This window comes from Scatophagus argus, chromosome 5 (genome assembly GCF_020382885.2).
Source record: "Scatophagus argus isolate fScaArg1 chromosome 5, fScaArg1.pri, whole genome shotgun sequence".
NCBI classification, from domain to species: Eukaryota; Metazoa; Chordata; class Actinopteri; family Scatophagidae; genus Scatophagus; species Scatophagus argus.
The window spans coordinates 20851519-20865092 of record NC_058497.1 but is presented as its reverse complement, the minus strand read 5'-3'; the positions used below and the strand labels follow the sequence as shown (position 1 = coordinate 20865092).

The 13574-nt window shown below is 40.7% G+C and overlaps 1 protein-coding gene across 12 annotated transcripts in view; it reads left to right on the top strand.

Annotated features, from left to right (window-relative positions):
• Positions 1 to 13574, top strand: part of robo2 (roundabout, axon guidance receptor, homolog 2 (Drosophila)) — a 294014-nt gene that overhangs the window by 1308 nt on the left and 279132 nt on the right. For 6 of the 12 annotated variants that reach the window (XM_046389569.1, XM_046389567.1, XM_046389568.1 and 3 more), the window contains exons 2-4: positions 1206 to 1253; positions 1676 to 1833; positions 3610 to 3741. In XM_046389569.1, the coding sequence (XP_046245525.1) occupies positions 1791 to 1833; positions 3610 to 3741 (175 nt within the window). In that variant the 5' untranslated portion in view covers positions 1206 to 1253; positions 1676 to 1790. Of the gene's footprint in view, positions 1 to 1205; positions 1254 to 1675; positions 1834 to 3609; positions 3742 to 13574 lie in introns of those variants that run through there. The other 6 variants (XM_046389577.1, XM_046389576.1, XM_046389565.1 and 3 more) reach the window with 2 other exon arrangements.

The following is a 13574-nucleotide window of genomic DNA, read 5'->3' as shown; positions in this document are numbered from 1 at the left end:
GCTTTTGTGGAAGTTGCTAAATTCTTACAGTCTCAATGGAATAGCTGAGCTTCTGTCTTCTCTGACCTTCCTGTCTTCAAGGGCAGTCGCATGGCTGTGGAAGGTTGGGACTGAAATGTCCAAAATCAGTGTGTGTTGCTATCCAGGATGAAATTTTGTGATAGTGGTAAAAATGTTGATGATATGTAAAAAATTAAAGTTTGATATCATGCTAATAACACCCATTGATAATATTGTATGAATAATTCACTAATTATTTCTCTCCCTTCTTTGTTCACTCTTGCTGGTTGCCTTCTTGGTCGTTTTTGTACAGTTATGGTTCCAGACTCTCTCTACCTCACTGCATTTATATTTTGAGCAACAAGAATAAACAAAGTTAAAGACGAGTTGGACTGATAGTTTTTTTTGTTTGTTTGTTTTTTGTTTTTTTCCAAATTTTCTAAATATATTGCACTAATATTGTTCAAATTCTTTCGAGCACCATAATCTTGATATTGTGGCAGTCCTGTGAGACAAGCTCCCCGGGCGCTTGATGCAGGGTGTTGCATGTGTGTTCAACTAAGCATGGGTCAAATGCAGAAGACGAATTCAGTGTGTGTATGTAAAAATATATATACTGCCAATTTAATTTAATTTAATTTCAATTTTTAATTTAAGTTACTTTATTAATCCCAAGCTGGGAAATTACTTCTCTGCATTTAGCCCATCACTGATTGAAACACACACACATGCAACATGCAACATAGGAGCAGTGGGCAGCATCAAGCGCCTGGGGAGCATACTGGGGGTTATGTGCCTTGCTCAAGGGCACATCAGCCGGCTTATGGAGGGTGGGGACATTATCACTCCACCACACTCAAATTTTTCCTGCCCGTCCTGTGGGGGAATCGAACCAACGACCTTCCGATCACAAGCCGCTTCTCCAACCTCTAATAAAGTGATTCTTATTTCTTAATTAGAGGGTAATTAATTTCTTGCACAAATGCACTTAAAGACATAAACAGATTAACTCGTGAAGCTTTTGAGACACTGTTGCTGTCTTATCGAGCTTGAACATACAGTATCTTATGTACTGCAGTATCTTGTTGCTTATTAGCCGACATATGCTTTTACCAATATATTGGCCTTGCACAGTCAAACTCTCGTCTTCTGCAGCCCTTTGTATTTACCACTATTCTACTGTTTTGGTTTCTTACTGATCTCAGGCAGCAGCATGTGGCATTTATCCGGCTCTCATCCTTTGACACAGAGAAGTAATTTTACATCTATACCTCTGTTTTCCTGCATCTTATTGTGAATTTCAAAAGTTTTGTATTGCATTGAGAGGCTGTAGGGTACGCTGTCTAGTGTTTCAATAAGATCCTACACAGACTGTGATTTAAGTGTACAGCAGCAAGGCTTGTGATTGTGAAGCTCAAAAGCTGAAATGCAAGCAAATGAATAGAAGAGGAAACAGCAGCACTGAGGGAATGTGAAATCAAATTAGTTTAACTCTGCTGCTTTTACTCTGTGCACATTGGCTTAGCAAGAATGCAGCTTCTGTCAATCTACATTATCAAAGCAATCTGTCTTTCTTTTTCCTTTTCCTCTCATTCCCATCCACTGCCTTTCCTCTCCCTTTCTCTTTTTTTTCCCTTTTCCCTTCCCTTCTGTTTCCCTCCCTCTGTCTTTGCAGATGGGCTGTTTGGCCAGAGAAAGGGAAGAGAGCTGTGCCAGTTGTGAGTTTACGGCGAAGGTGAAGAGAGAAGAAACTCACTCAGGCAGCAGTGGGAGCTGGACTTGTTGGTGGGATGTACAGCAGAGACACAACACGGAGGTGCACGTACAGTAAAGGTACTAACTGTGTTTGGGGGCTGGGCTGTAAAGTAGTCATTGCTAGGACTTGATTATGAATTGTTCGAGAACTGTTATTAGGAAAATAAAAAGCATGTCACTGCAGCATCAAAGACTACAGAATATTTTAGACTGTTCTTTTTGCTTGATATTTTTACATTTTTCAAAATTTAGTGACAAACCTTCTTATTTAAAGTTAAACCTTTATGTACTTTTACATAAAGAGTTTAATCAGCGCTTTTTACATGAGTAACATATTTATGCTTAAAGCTGTGCTGTGACCAGTGTGTGTGTGTGTGTGTGTGTGTGTTCATTTTGTTTCCCGAGTGACTGAATGGTTTTCAGCTCTGGTTAACATTCTGCTGTGACTGTAAACTAACTAATAATTCAAATTGCCTGCAGAGGTAGGAACCTCTGGAATAAAACCTGACAATAGCTGATTAGCACATAATGCATGACGTACTGTATGTTCTTAGTACTCAGTGTTTTTGGCAGTTGTACGTGAGTTGATTCCAACAGGAGTGTGTTTCTTCTGTCAGATGCACATGAGAAACGTGGCTGAAACGACTCGTGCAGGGAGACGAACTTTATTATGAGATTGATTGTCATCGTGAAATATTTGACAGAACAAATCTCTGTGGTGACGCATCATAAACTGCTCAGCACCTCGTTTGGAAGCTGCTTACGATATTTGCTTGATATTGGTGTCTATTTTTAGGACTCTAAGATACACATTGGATGTTTCGAGATTTATTTTGTTTTTCCTCAGCCAATCAGCAGCAAGTGACATACAGCATCCAACCCACCTGACACAGCTGCTGACAAAGAAACATTTTTATTTAAAGAAATTATTAGTATTAATTATTACAACATTAGTTCAACTTTCCTGTCAGTCTTTGAATGGTGGTTATCCGTTTGTTTTGTTACAATTGAATGTTTAGTACTCATTTATTTTACATTTATTTAACAACATCATGGTGTCGAAAGCAGTATGCTGCCGGACTGCAGAGTAAGAATTTTCAACTGGATGTAATGGCTGCTGATCAAACATAATGACTGTTGTTTGCATGGTTTTGTTATTTTGTATTTTGGGACTCAGCAAATTGGTTTTATTTACGTGCCCAGTGATGCAGTGGTGCCAAATAATTCATCTCTTTCTTCAGTGTGAAGATGTGAATATAAATGAGTGTGTAAAAAGTTTCGGCCTATTGATTTCATTCTTCCTATGGAAGCTGGTTGTGAAATGTCAGGGTGAATGATAGCACTTAGGAAACTGCCACGCAGTGTGCATCAGTTATTAGAGTGACAGGATGGAGCTTTGCCCAGTTTTTGTCAGTTGTGTTGTCTGTTAACACAGCAGTATTAGATAGAATAGATAGAGAATTTTTGAAAAGCCACAGCTAGCCTTTTTGGCCAAACAGCCGTCACTCATGGTCATATTAAGACAAGGTCTAAAGGTGACTTTATAATATCCACACCATCGCATCTGCTACTGGAATTCATCTAAACTGATTTGATTTTAGGATCTACAGTGTTTCTAGTTGCTGTTTATTTGCTTGAATATCGTAAGTAATAATACCTGAAAGATATTTTACAATAGTTTTTTGAATACATGTTTACAATATGTTATTAGAATTGGCTAAATCATTTTTCAGCAGAGTTGTATATTTTAAGATTTTTTTTTTTTGTACAGTGTGCCTCATGAGGGTAAATGCTAGTCAATATCTTAGTGGTTTGTTTTTCAATATACATACCGGTATGTTTTTATTTTTCCAGTATCCATCGGTGCCATGGCTGCAAGGAGCCTGAGCAGCATGGGGTGCAGAGCGTTCAGAGTGAGTGTGCCTTCCTCCACCTTCCAGCTCCTTCTGATTCTCTGTGGTTGCTTACTGGATGCTCAGGGTCAAGGTAAGAACGGAATCTTTTCTGCTGTGTTTCTCCTTCATCTGGTTACGAGACCGAGAGCGCAGGGCCGTCGTTGTCATTATTCTCACAGAGACTACATATGTGGATGTTTTTTAGGAAATGCTGAACTGAGAGAATCACTTGATAGACAGAAAAATGATCAGTAATAATGTAGTATAATAATTCATTAATGGTTCGAGTTATTTATTAAGCACAAATGCCAATTATTCTCTGGTTTCAGCCTCTCAAATGTCAAATCTGTAGTGACAACTCTTGTGACTCTTCAGGTTTTAGATTATTGGTCAGACAAAAATGACACTTTAAAGACATGTCCTCTGGAGGTAAATTGCGATGGATTGCTTTTCGCTTTTCACTTAATCAAGGATACCGCAACTGACCGTTGCAGTCTTGAGTGTCTGTTCAGGTTGAGCTGCTAGTAGTTCGACAGAGAGATGGCAGACAAATGAAAACAGATTTTTTTGCCAGTTGAATTGATAGACGTTTAATGTCATAGGAGCATAGTGTTCTTTAATGCTATCATCGAGAAACAATTTTTAAACAGCACAAAGTGTCAAACAGGAAGCCAAGCAGCAACAGTATGATACACAATGAGAAAGAACCAGTACAGGGTGAGATAAATCATAAATATTTGTATTCTGCTGTATAATGTGCAAATGTACGGTACACATTGTAAAATATGTAGTAAGCCATCAGTTTGTAGACCAGATTTAATCCTGATATCTAAGGGAGACAAGGCCACGATGCCCTCTGCTGTCAGAGCACTCCACTGGCTTCCATCCCTCCCTCTGACTGGTTTTATTTATAGCATGGCAGGAAATGCTACACTAACAAGTGACAAGGGCTCAAAATACACACACACATACACACACGCACACACAAAGGCAGCACACCAGTGCCAACTTTCAGGGGTGGTAAGGGGCAGCAACAAGGTTAATGCACAAGAACTGGGAGTAGTGTTTTCAGCCCTTATAAAATGGGCTCTGATTAATGGGCCTCCGGTGTGGCATATGCCAGAGCGAATCGTGTGGGAGGGAGGACGGGAGAGGACAAGCACCAGGAGAGGATTAGAGCCAGTCTTGGAAACAAATATCAAACATTTACCTGACATTTGGGATTAAAAATTTACATTTGCCTTCCCTGTTGTGAAAATATTCTCTCAGCTTCTTTCTGTTAGATGAGTATTGAAAAGTGGGGGCAGTCAGTTTAATTCCCCCACCAGACGGGCGGGAAAAATTGTGAGTAGTGTAGTAGTAGTAGTAAATTGTGATTAATGCGAAAATGCTCCTCCTGTTAGCTGGCTGATGTGCCCTTGAGCAAGGCACTTAACCCCCAATTTGCAGCTCCTGTGTGTTTCACTGCATGTAATTTGCTGGGTGTTTCATGTGTGTTCAACTAAGGATGGGTCAAATGCAGAAGACAAATTCAGTGTGTGTATGTAAAATATATGTACTGCCAATAAAGCTGATTCTTAATTCTTCTTCTTAAGTGCTCCTGCTTGTTCTGTATAAGTTTAATTTATTCAAGAGATGCAGAAAGGAGGTTTGAGGAAACTCTTTACCTTCAAGCCTGAAACTTGATAACTGTTTTGGTTAATTGTTTTGCCCTAAAAACTTAGTTTGTGCAGCCAGCATGCAGCAGGATAAATCCTTTTTTATATTATCCATTCACAATGGGTCAATCATTTCCAACTCTCAGTAACGCTCAGAATACATGCGTAGAAATAAGATCAGGGTTTGCTATCAGATTTACAGGTTATGCATCTGCTTAGACATCAAATACCACTAGATGCATTCAGTGTCAAATTTTAGTGTATTTGTTTTACTTACTTTTCCTTAACTGTAAATCATGGAAAACATCTGGTTATCAGCTTTTCTGCTACCCATGCTCCTATGCCTTCTGCTGAGGTTATGGTATTCTTGTCAAGGTGAACTATCTGCTGCAGAGACACATGCAGGAGAGTGAGCTCGTCCCGTATGCTGACAGTTTACTACGCCAGATGTGAATAATGACAAGTCACTTTGGTGCCATGTCAATGTGAGCATCAAAAGTGATGTTTGTTATGTTGCTGGAAATCCAATCATTCAAGCAGATCCTTTCGTCCTTTTTGATGACTTGGAGGGAGATGAAAATATCCATCCAAGCCAAACTCCTCTCGTCAATTTAAAGAATTCTGTTATGAAAATTTCACAGTTGTCAGTGGTCATTGGAAATGCTCCTCCACAGTTTTCTTGGAACAGATTAGTTTGTTTCAATCTTTAAGACATCAATAACCAGGTCTTTGACTAAGAGTGTGTCTTAATGTCTTAATCAAACACTGTCGATATAACAAAGTCTTCAGTCCCTCACAGCAAGAGGTATCTGTATTCTTCTGTTATCCTGTAATGTTGATTTTCTCTTTGTTCAAGGGTCAGAGGGTGAAGTGGATGATAGAAAGGCTTTGCGCATCAGTCACAGATGTTAAATGGTACCTTTTTTACCTTTTGAGATGCATATGGGTGTGACAAAGCACTGGGATGAGAATGTGTTGGTGACGCTGTGAAACTGTGATATTTTCTGAGGCAGTTCTGACTGTGAAAATCTCACGCTGCCCATAGACGATAATGTGTTTCTCAGTGCAGTCGTGTTTATATTCTGTGTACTGGGAAATGGCTAGCGTGAGGTGAAACAGTGATAACTCCAGTAAACCTAATGGGATAACATTTACATGGCTTCATGATTTGGATTGTTTGTGAAAAGCTGTTGCTGCTCCGCCGACATTGCAGCTGTAGATTTGTCTTGGTAATTGTGGCTTTGCATCGTTACAGAGATACTACTTTAAGATGAAGTCAGTGTGGCGTTTCGTTTCCCTTTCTGTCATATCATGACTTTTCTTGTTTGGTCGTTTTGAATGATTTTAGCCATTTCGGTTTAACACACTTCTTAATGCTCAGCGTGTTTGATTTTTAGAATAATCATCATATATTGTACTGAGAACTGTAGTTCTACAGCTCCTTGCTGTGCACTTCATACTCTGATTCATATTCTGATTGGTGTAAATTTTGTAGAGTATGAGCTCATCATACTTCTGATCTCTTAATTGTTCTGGTCAAGATCATCATGATGTGAAAGCCTGAAATATAAAAGTATGCTGTTGATGCTGTTCTTGTGGCATCACATTAAACTGTCACACAACTCCCGTACATCTGTTTATGGCAAGCCACTGCCAAGTCACGATCTCTGAGTAAACAATCAACGTGAATGATATGCAAGTAATTTCTCAGATCCGCTGCATGACCCTGGGTACAGCAATGGAGGCGCTTCAGCTGCTTGTAATGTGCCAAAAGACAACTCTGCTTTATCAGCAGCAGTGGAAGTCGGCCAAACACCTTGCAGATTGATTTTTTTATTACCAAGAATAAATGGATATTGAATCTGTGAGTAACAGAGTGACCTGGCAATGAAGACGCTAATGTATTTAAGTCCAGTGTGGGAAAGTACAGTTTGACGGCTAAGCTGATTCTATTAGGTGTAGTGTTTTACATTTACACAATGAAAAGTGCCAAAACCTACGAGCAGAAACACTGAGAGACTCATTACATTGGCAGTGGTCACATTTTTTCAAGCCCTTCTGTCAGTACTGTTTACTTTGTCATGTTCTATTTGTGTGTTAAACTTGCCACAAATATAACAGTAAACTGTGTCACTTTACATTTTTCCCATATTTTTGACCTGCAAACTTTATCTCAGTGAAGCATCTTAAGAGCTGCTGCAAACCTCCATGCGTTATGATGTTATCTAACAACCGTCACACCACCCATTTTGCATGAAACGTGTTGTAAATATCATGTTACTTACAGTAGCTATAATACTTTCTTGGAGAGTGTGTTGATGGCTTGCCAGAGCAAATTCCTGACAGCTCACTGTCTGCTTCAGGTAAAGTAAGCAAGTGTTGATATCAGGCAAATGTACTGCAGGGCTCAGACAGACGCAGGATACGACTATCATGCCGTTTGTCACTGCAGGCATTTAGTTGATTCTGATGCCTGAGCCAACATTCAAAACCTTGAGAGAGCATGGCAGACATTCAAGGAGGAAGGTGTGATGATGCAGAGGAAACGGCTCTGCAGCCTTGCTGAAAGAACGTCTGTTGTAAATGAGTGCGAATCCTGGCTCATTTGGCACAGCCTGAGGGTTCCACATTGTGGGGTGTTCATGAGTGACAAAATACAGAAAGTTTTAATAGGTTACCATGATTTCCCAACTCCCTATTTATCTCAGTGCTTCAAGCCAAATGTAAACATATTTATAAAAATACACTGTATATGTACTACGAGACTATGGGACTCGTATCTGTATTTCAGGTGTGGTGTGGGGCTGTTTTTCAGGGGTTGGGCTTGGCTACTTACTTCCAGTGAAGGGAAATCTTAATGCTTCAGCATACCAAGACATCTTGGACAATGCTATGCTTCCAACTTTCTGGCAACAGTTTGGAGAAGATCCTTTTCTATTCCAGCATGACTGTGCCCCAGTGTGCAAAGCAAAGCTCCATAAAGACATGATTGGATGGGTTTGGTGTGGAAAAACCCACATAGAGTCCTGACCTCAACCCCATCCAACACCTTTGGGATGAGCTGCAACAGAGACTGTGAGCCACACCTTTTTCGTCCAACATCAGTGTCTGACATCACAGAGGGTCTACTGCATGAATCGGCAAAAATTCCCACAGAAACATACCAAAATCTCGTGGAAAGCCTTCCCAGAAGAGTGGAAGCTGTTAAAGCTGAAAAACTGCAAAGGGTGACCAGCTCCATATCAGGGTCTTAGTGCAGCGTTTGTGTGCTTCACCTCGCCACAATAAGACATGCTGGGACAAGTGTTCGGAATAAACAATAGCAAGATGCGCAGGAGATGCTATCACGGAGAGAATATTTATTACAAGACTGCAGATGAATGAAGGAAGACTCTGGGTTTCATTGCAGTTACAAACTGTACCGCCTGTGTGGTCTTGTCACTGTTGCACAACACGTATTGGTCATTATGTCCTTGATTTTGGTTTTATTGTCATTTTTTTTAAAGATCTTTTGGGGATATGCTCAGCCAGTGGGTACCTGTCCAGATTTCTTATCACACTAGATGGCAGTATTGCTTTGTTGGAAAGCAGCAATTCACCCTACCTTTCTGAGATGGGAACAGTATCAAAGAGACATCAGCTTAAATTAAATATTAATTGTCAAATGACTATAAACCTTTCATTGAATTTAAATCTGTTCCTGCCTTTACCTTTGCATTCACACAAATCCATTTTTTTGTATCTGTGTCATGGATGGGCTTTTCAGATTTTCCTTTTTTAAACAAATGTGGGTTTTACTCCTTTAAAGAAAGTGTGGAGTCAAAGTCATCTAAGATTCATCAGCCCAGGCATTGGTTGTTGTAGTCAATTGGAGAAAAAAACCCCAAAACAGCAGGGTACAGCCTCCATTACAACACAAATGACTTCAGAAAGCCATCTTTGGAAAACCACCATTTAGGCAGTTCATTTAGGATGCCTGGTTGCTTATTTTGATGACCTTAATGTCACTTAGCCAAAAGACATCACGCTGGAAGAGATTTGGCAGCATTGTTTGTTTGACTGTGACTGTTGCTGCTGTGCTTCTCATCTGCTGCACTCTGATATACCAATGTATAGGGTCATGAAATATGACAGAGGGCCATGAAAAAGCATTGCACAGCTACCACCCACTACAGAATATGGTCCCAGTGGAGGGACGAAAGTCCCAGTGGACTGTGTTACAGCCTCTGACTCCCTACACTCAGCAAGGCCCATTAAGTCTTACTATGTGGCTTTACACTTCCCACTGGCAGCATCTCTTTTGTAGCTAAAATCACTGTGATAATAATGTGATAATGAAAACATTGTGATAATGTTTATTCAATTTTTACTGGAGAAAAATGGTATAAGGTTGTGCCCTTTAAATTATTTCCTTGGAGAGCTGGAGCGTAACACAAAAATTGCACTTGAATCCGTTTTTGTCATTTATCTGACATTTTTATCCAGAGCAACTTCCAGCGAGTGCAACACACAAAAAGCCTCAGCTGATAGATCATCATCAGCCTCTCAGGTAAACAGTTGTCAGATGTTCAAGGGAGGAGAGACAAAGATGAGGCATATATACTCACAAAAAGTTATGGATAGTCAACTCCTAAAATGCACTCTCAGAGGGAAGTTGTTACTGAGCTTAAGAGTGTCATCAGCAGGTTGCAACAGAGACACGGTGTGGAAGAGCCACAGAAAGGCATAGAAGTGGACGTCCTTTGGCCACATCCCATGCTGATGACTGCTTCATTGTGAACATGTTGTATGTAATACCCCAAGTGTGGTTTGTCCATGCTCACTGTCATGCTCTGTTATGGCATCCAAATAAAAGTCTGTCACTTACCTGCTAGTAAGGAAAGCTGGATGAATACATTCCAGCTGAGTTTTCATTAGATTAACAGAAACACAGTTATAATGGAACAAGTTGGTGTGGGTTGACCTGCCTCGAGGGAAGAAGCTGAAGCTTCAGAGGAATGCGTCCAGTGGACCTCGTCATCCCACACAGTGACCCCTGCAATGTGCAGGCTACTCTTGTGCAATACCCTTTCTCCCTTGAGAGAGGAGAGGAGCCCACATAGCATTCTCTCACTGTGCTCCAGTGGCTGTAATAGCTGTGGACTCTGGGTTTAGTCACATCACTGCGTGCCCTTGGAGAGAAGATCATTATGGAGATCTATTTGATTTTTTTAAATCAGACCCACTGCATGTGCTTTGCACCAGGTGATGCTGACTATGCATGTGAGTTTTTCTGGGTGCTCACCAGTGTGATGATAAATTTAGCTGTGCTCCTGGGGTGGGAAGAATCCAGATGTCCTTGGAGCTTTTGTCCTCTGAGCATGATGGTGTTGTAGTAAGGGGTGTGGCTGCATGACTGGGCTCCTGCTTTGGCGGTAACACTGACTCTGTTCTTCAAAATGACATCTGAGGGAGGGACCTTTCACCAAATGCATCACAGTCTCATCAAGTGTTGCAGTCTGCCCAGATTAATGGGGCTGAGAGCTGATTATGCAGAGCTGTACATCATGTCTGTCTAACTGCCTGCTGCTCTCCCTGCCTGTCAATGATCTCCCCTCCCATATCCTATCCTTCCATGGAAAAAAGCTGAAACTGACACTGTCGCTTTCAGCAAAAAGGGCTCCCGCAGTTTACCCCCAGACTTAAGCAATATGACGTGGTTTGGCAGTTTGTCGTTTATCTCAGAATAGTGCAGATATTTCACCAAACCTGTACTTTATTTAAAGTTCTGTACTCTCTTGTAAATCCATCCATCTTTCTATTGGCCTTTGTTCATCCACATAGAAACACAAACCTCATATTGATGAGCTCAGACACTGTGTACAGAGGGCTTGTTTGAGGAGTCACTTGTGGAGTGTCCTCGAAAAAAAAAAAGTCTAAAATTTTACAATGTATGAGTCTGTGTGTCAGCTTTGTACTTTTAATACACAATGGTGTCAGATTGTAAAGTTTAAAGTGTGAATAAATTAATTGAAACTGCTAATAAACAAGTATTTTATAACTAAGGCCTTAACTGCTGAGCTCGACTACCTGCATGTGTAAATTACCTCTGTCGCCGTACCCTGTGAGCCCAGCCTCATGTGGGGGATGGATTAATCTTCCCAGCACATTATTGAATGTGTTCCCTTACTTGGAAGCAGCCGATAAATTGTGCTTGTCACAATGGCCCTGCACCTGCTCTCCATAGCCTTGGAATTTCTAACAAAGCATCACATTTTTGAACACAGCACTCTGGGCTATAAAAAATAAAAAAATAAATAAAAAAAATAGAGTCACAACATGGAGAGAAAATGCTGTGGTGAGGTGAAGTGGGGTGGGGGTGGGCTAAGGGAGGAAGAGGAGGGGTACAAACACAGGAAGGAGAAATGCATTGTCTCAGGTTTTGCTTTACGTTGTATGCCAGTACACATGCAAACACCTGCCGTCCAAAACATGATTTACTACAGATTACCACTGATCAAAAAGGATGATCAGATTTGAAAACAAAAACCAAAAAACAAAAAATGTCTAAAGGAAAAATATCTTATTATGACGTACAACAAATTGTTGAGGTGTAACTAATCAAGCATGCAAAATTTAAACATGCAAATATCACAATTTCCCATCTTGGCTAATCAAACTCTTAGAAAATACAATTTTGAAATAGCTAATTAAACTTATATGTTACACATTCATTTGTGTGTGTTTGCCTTCATAGCTGATGTAATAATGGAGATTCTTTTCCACTAATAACACTTTCAGCCGATTGTCGCATTCAGAGTCTCCCACACCCTTCAGAGTGACTGTTGATCAGAGTATTACAGCTGGTATATGGACACATATAAGCACACAGTAATGTGTAAACTGTAATGGCTTCATATGATTCACGCTGAAGTGAAATCATTGGCTATTAACAGCAACGAACAGTCCACTGAGCAGAATTAGACAGCCAGCTCGCTCTGATACGCTTAAATACACATCCACTATGAATATTTCACATTTGGAAATAAACACAACTGAATCAATGGACTCCCTTTACACCCTCTGAGCTGTTTAACAGTTGAATCAACTCCCAGAGCCTTATTCTTGCTTCTTGTTGTGTGCTTTCTATGCAGTTATTGTCATTCAAGTCAATATTCTATACACTCCATTGAACTCACTAAAGACTATTGAACTATTTTCCATGAAAATCTTGGAAAGTTCATTTTCCCTGAATTTCTCCCTCTTTGTTTGGTGGCTGCTGTGACTTACAAACTTTCTTCATGTGCAAAGCATAGCATTTAGTTTGACTGAATGGATGTTTGAGCCGAAAATGCCGCTGACTAGTGTGTCCATCTCTGACTAGTGTGTCCATCTCTGACTAGTGTGTCCATCTCTGACTAGTGCTGAGGTTGATGATGTAACGGTGCTTTTTCAGTTTCACCAATAGGGGGAGCTTGCACACTTGCTGTGTTCTTCTCAAGCTCCTTTTAGTCTCTCGTCATGCATCTTTATTCATGCCACACCATATAGCCCTTTTTACAGGCTTTGTTTTACTCTCCACTTTAAAAGGTCATATACTGTATGTTTTCATTGCCTTTGTTTGTTTTGTCACATTAGTGGTTGGTTGGAGCTCACCCAGCAGTGATTAGTTTGCCTCATTATTGAGTTACTGAAAATATGGCTTTTCCTGAACAAGACCACTGACACCAGTTAAATGAAGTTCATTACATCTCCTATTCCATCTTCACTCTTGTCATTCCTGTCCCTTTGTTTTCAGTCACTCACTTCTCACTCTGTCTTTGCTCCCTCCGCCAACCACCACCTTCCCCCACTCCCCACCCTGGCTGCGCTCATGCTGCTTCATCCCCAGAGGTGAAGAGCAGACTCCTATAATTACCCAAGTGTCTGTGAAATGAATCATTGGGCGGCTGATTGAGCTGCATGATGGGAAACATCCATCCTGAGTAGTACGACTGAGTGTTCTCAGCCCTCTACCCCATCTTTCTGCTGATGCCCAAGGCTGGCACGTGTACATACTCAATGCCACGCTGAGAGAGACCGGGCGTGGTTTGCAACCGCTGTGTGCTGCTGTACTAGAAACCATGACAGCTGACAAAGATATGTAGAAATCATGAACAGTGTTACATAAACAACACAAACAGCGCCTGGATTGCCGCTCTTGTACAGTAGTAGCACTTAGAAGTGTCCCACCCTGCTGTGAAAATAGCACACCTTTGTGCATTCTGTTATAGTCTAATGTCAGTGG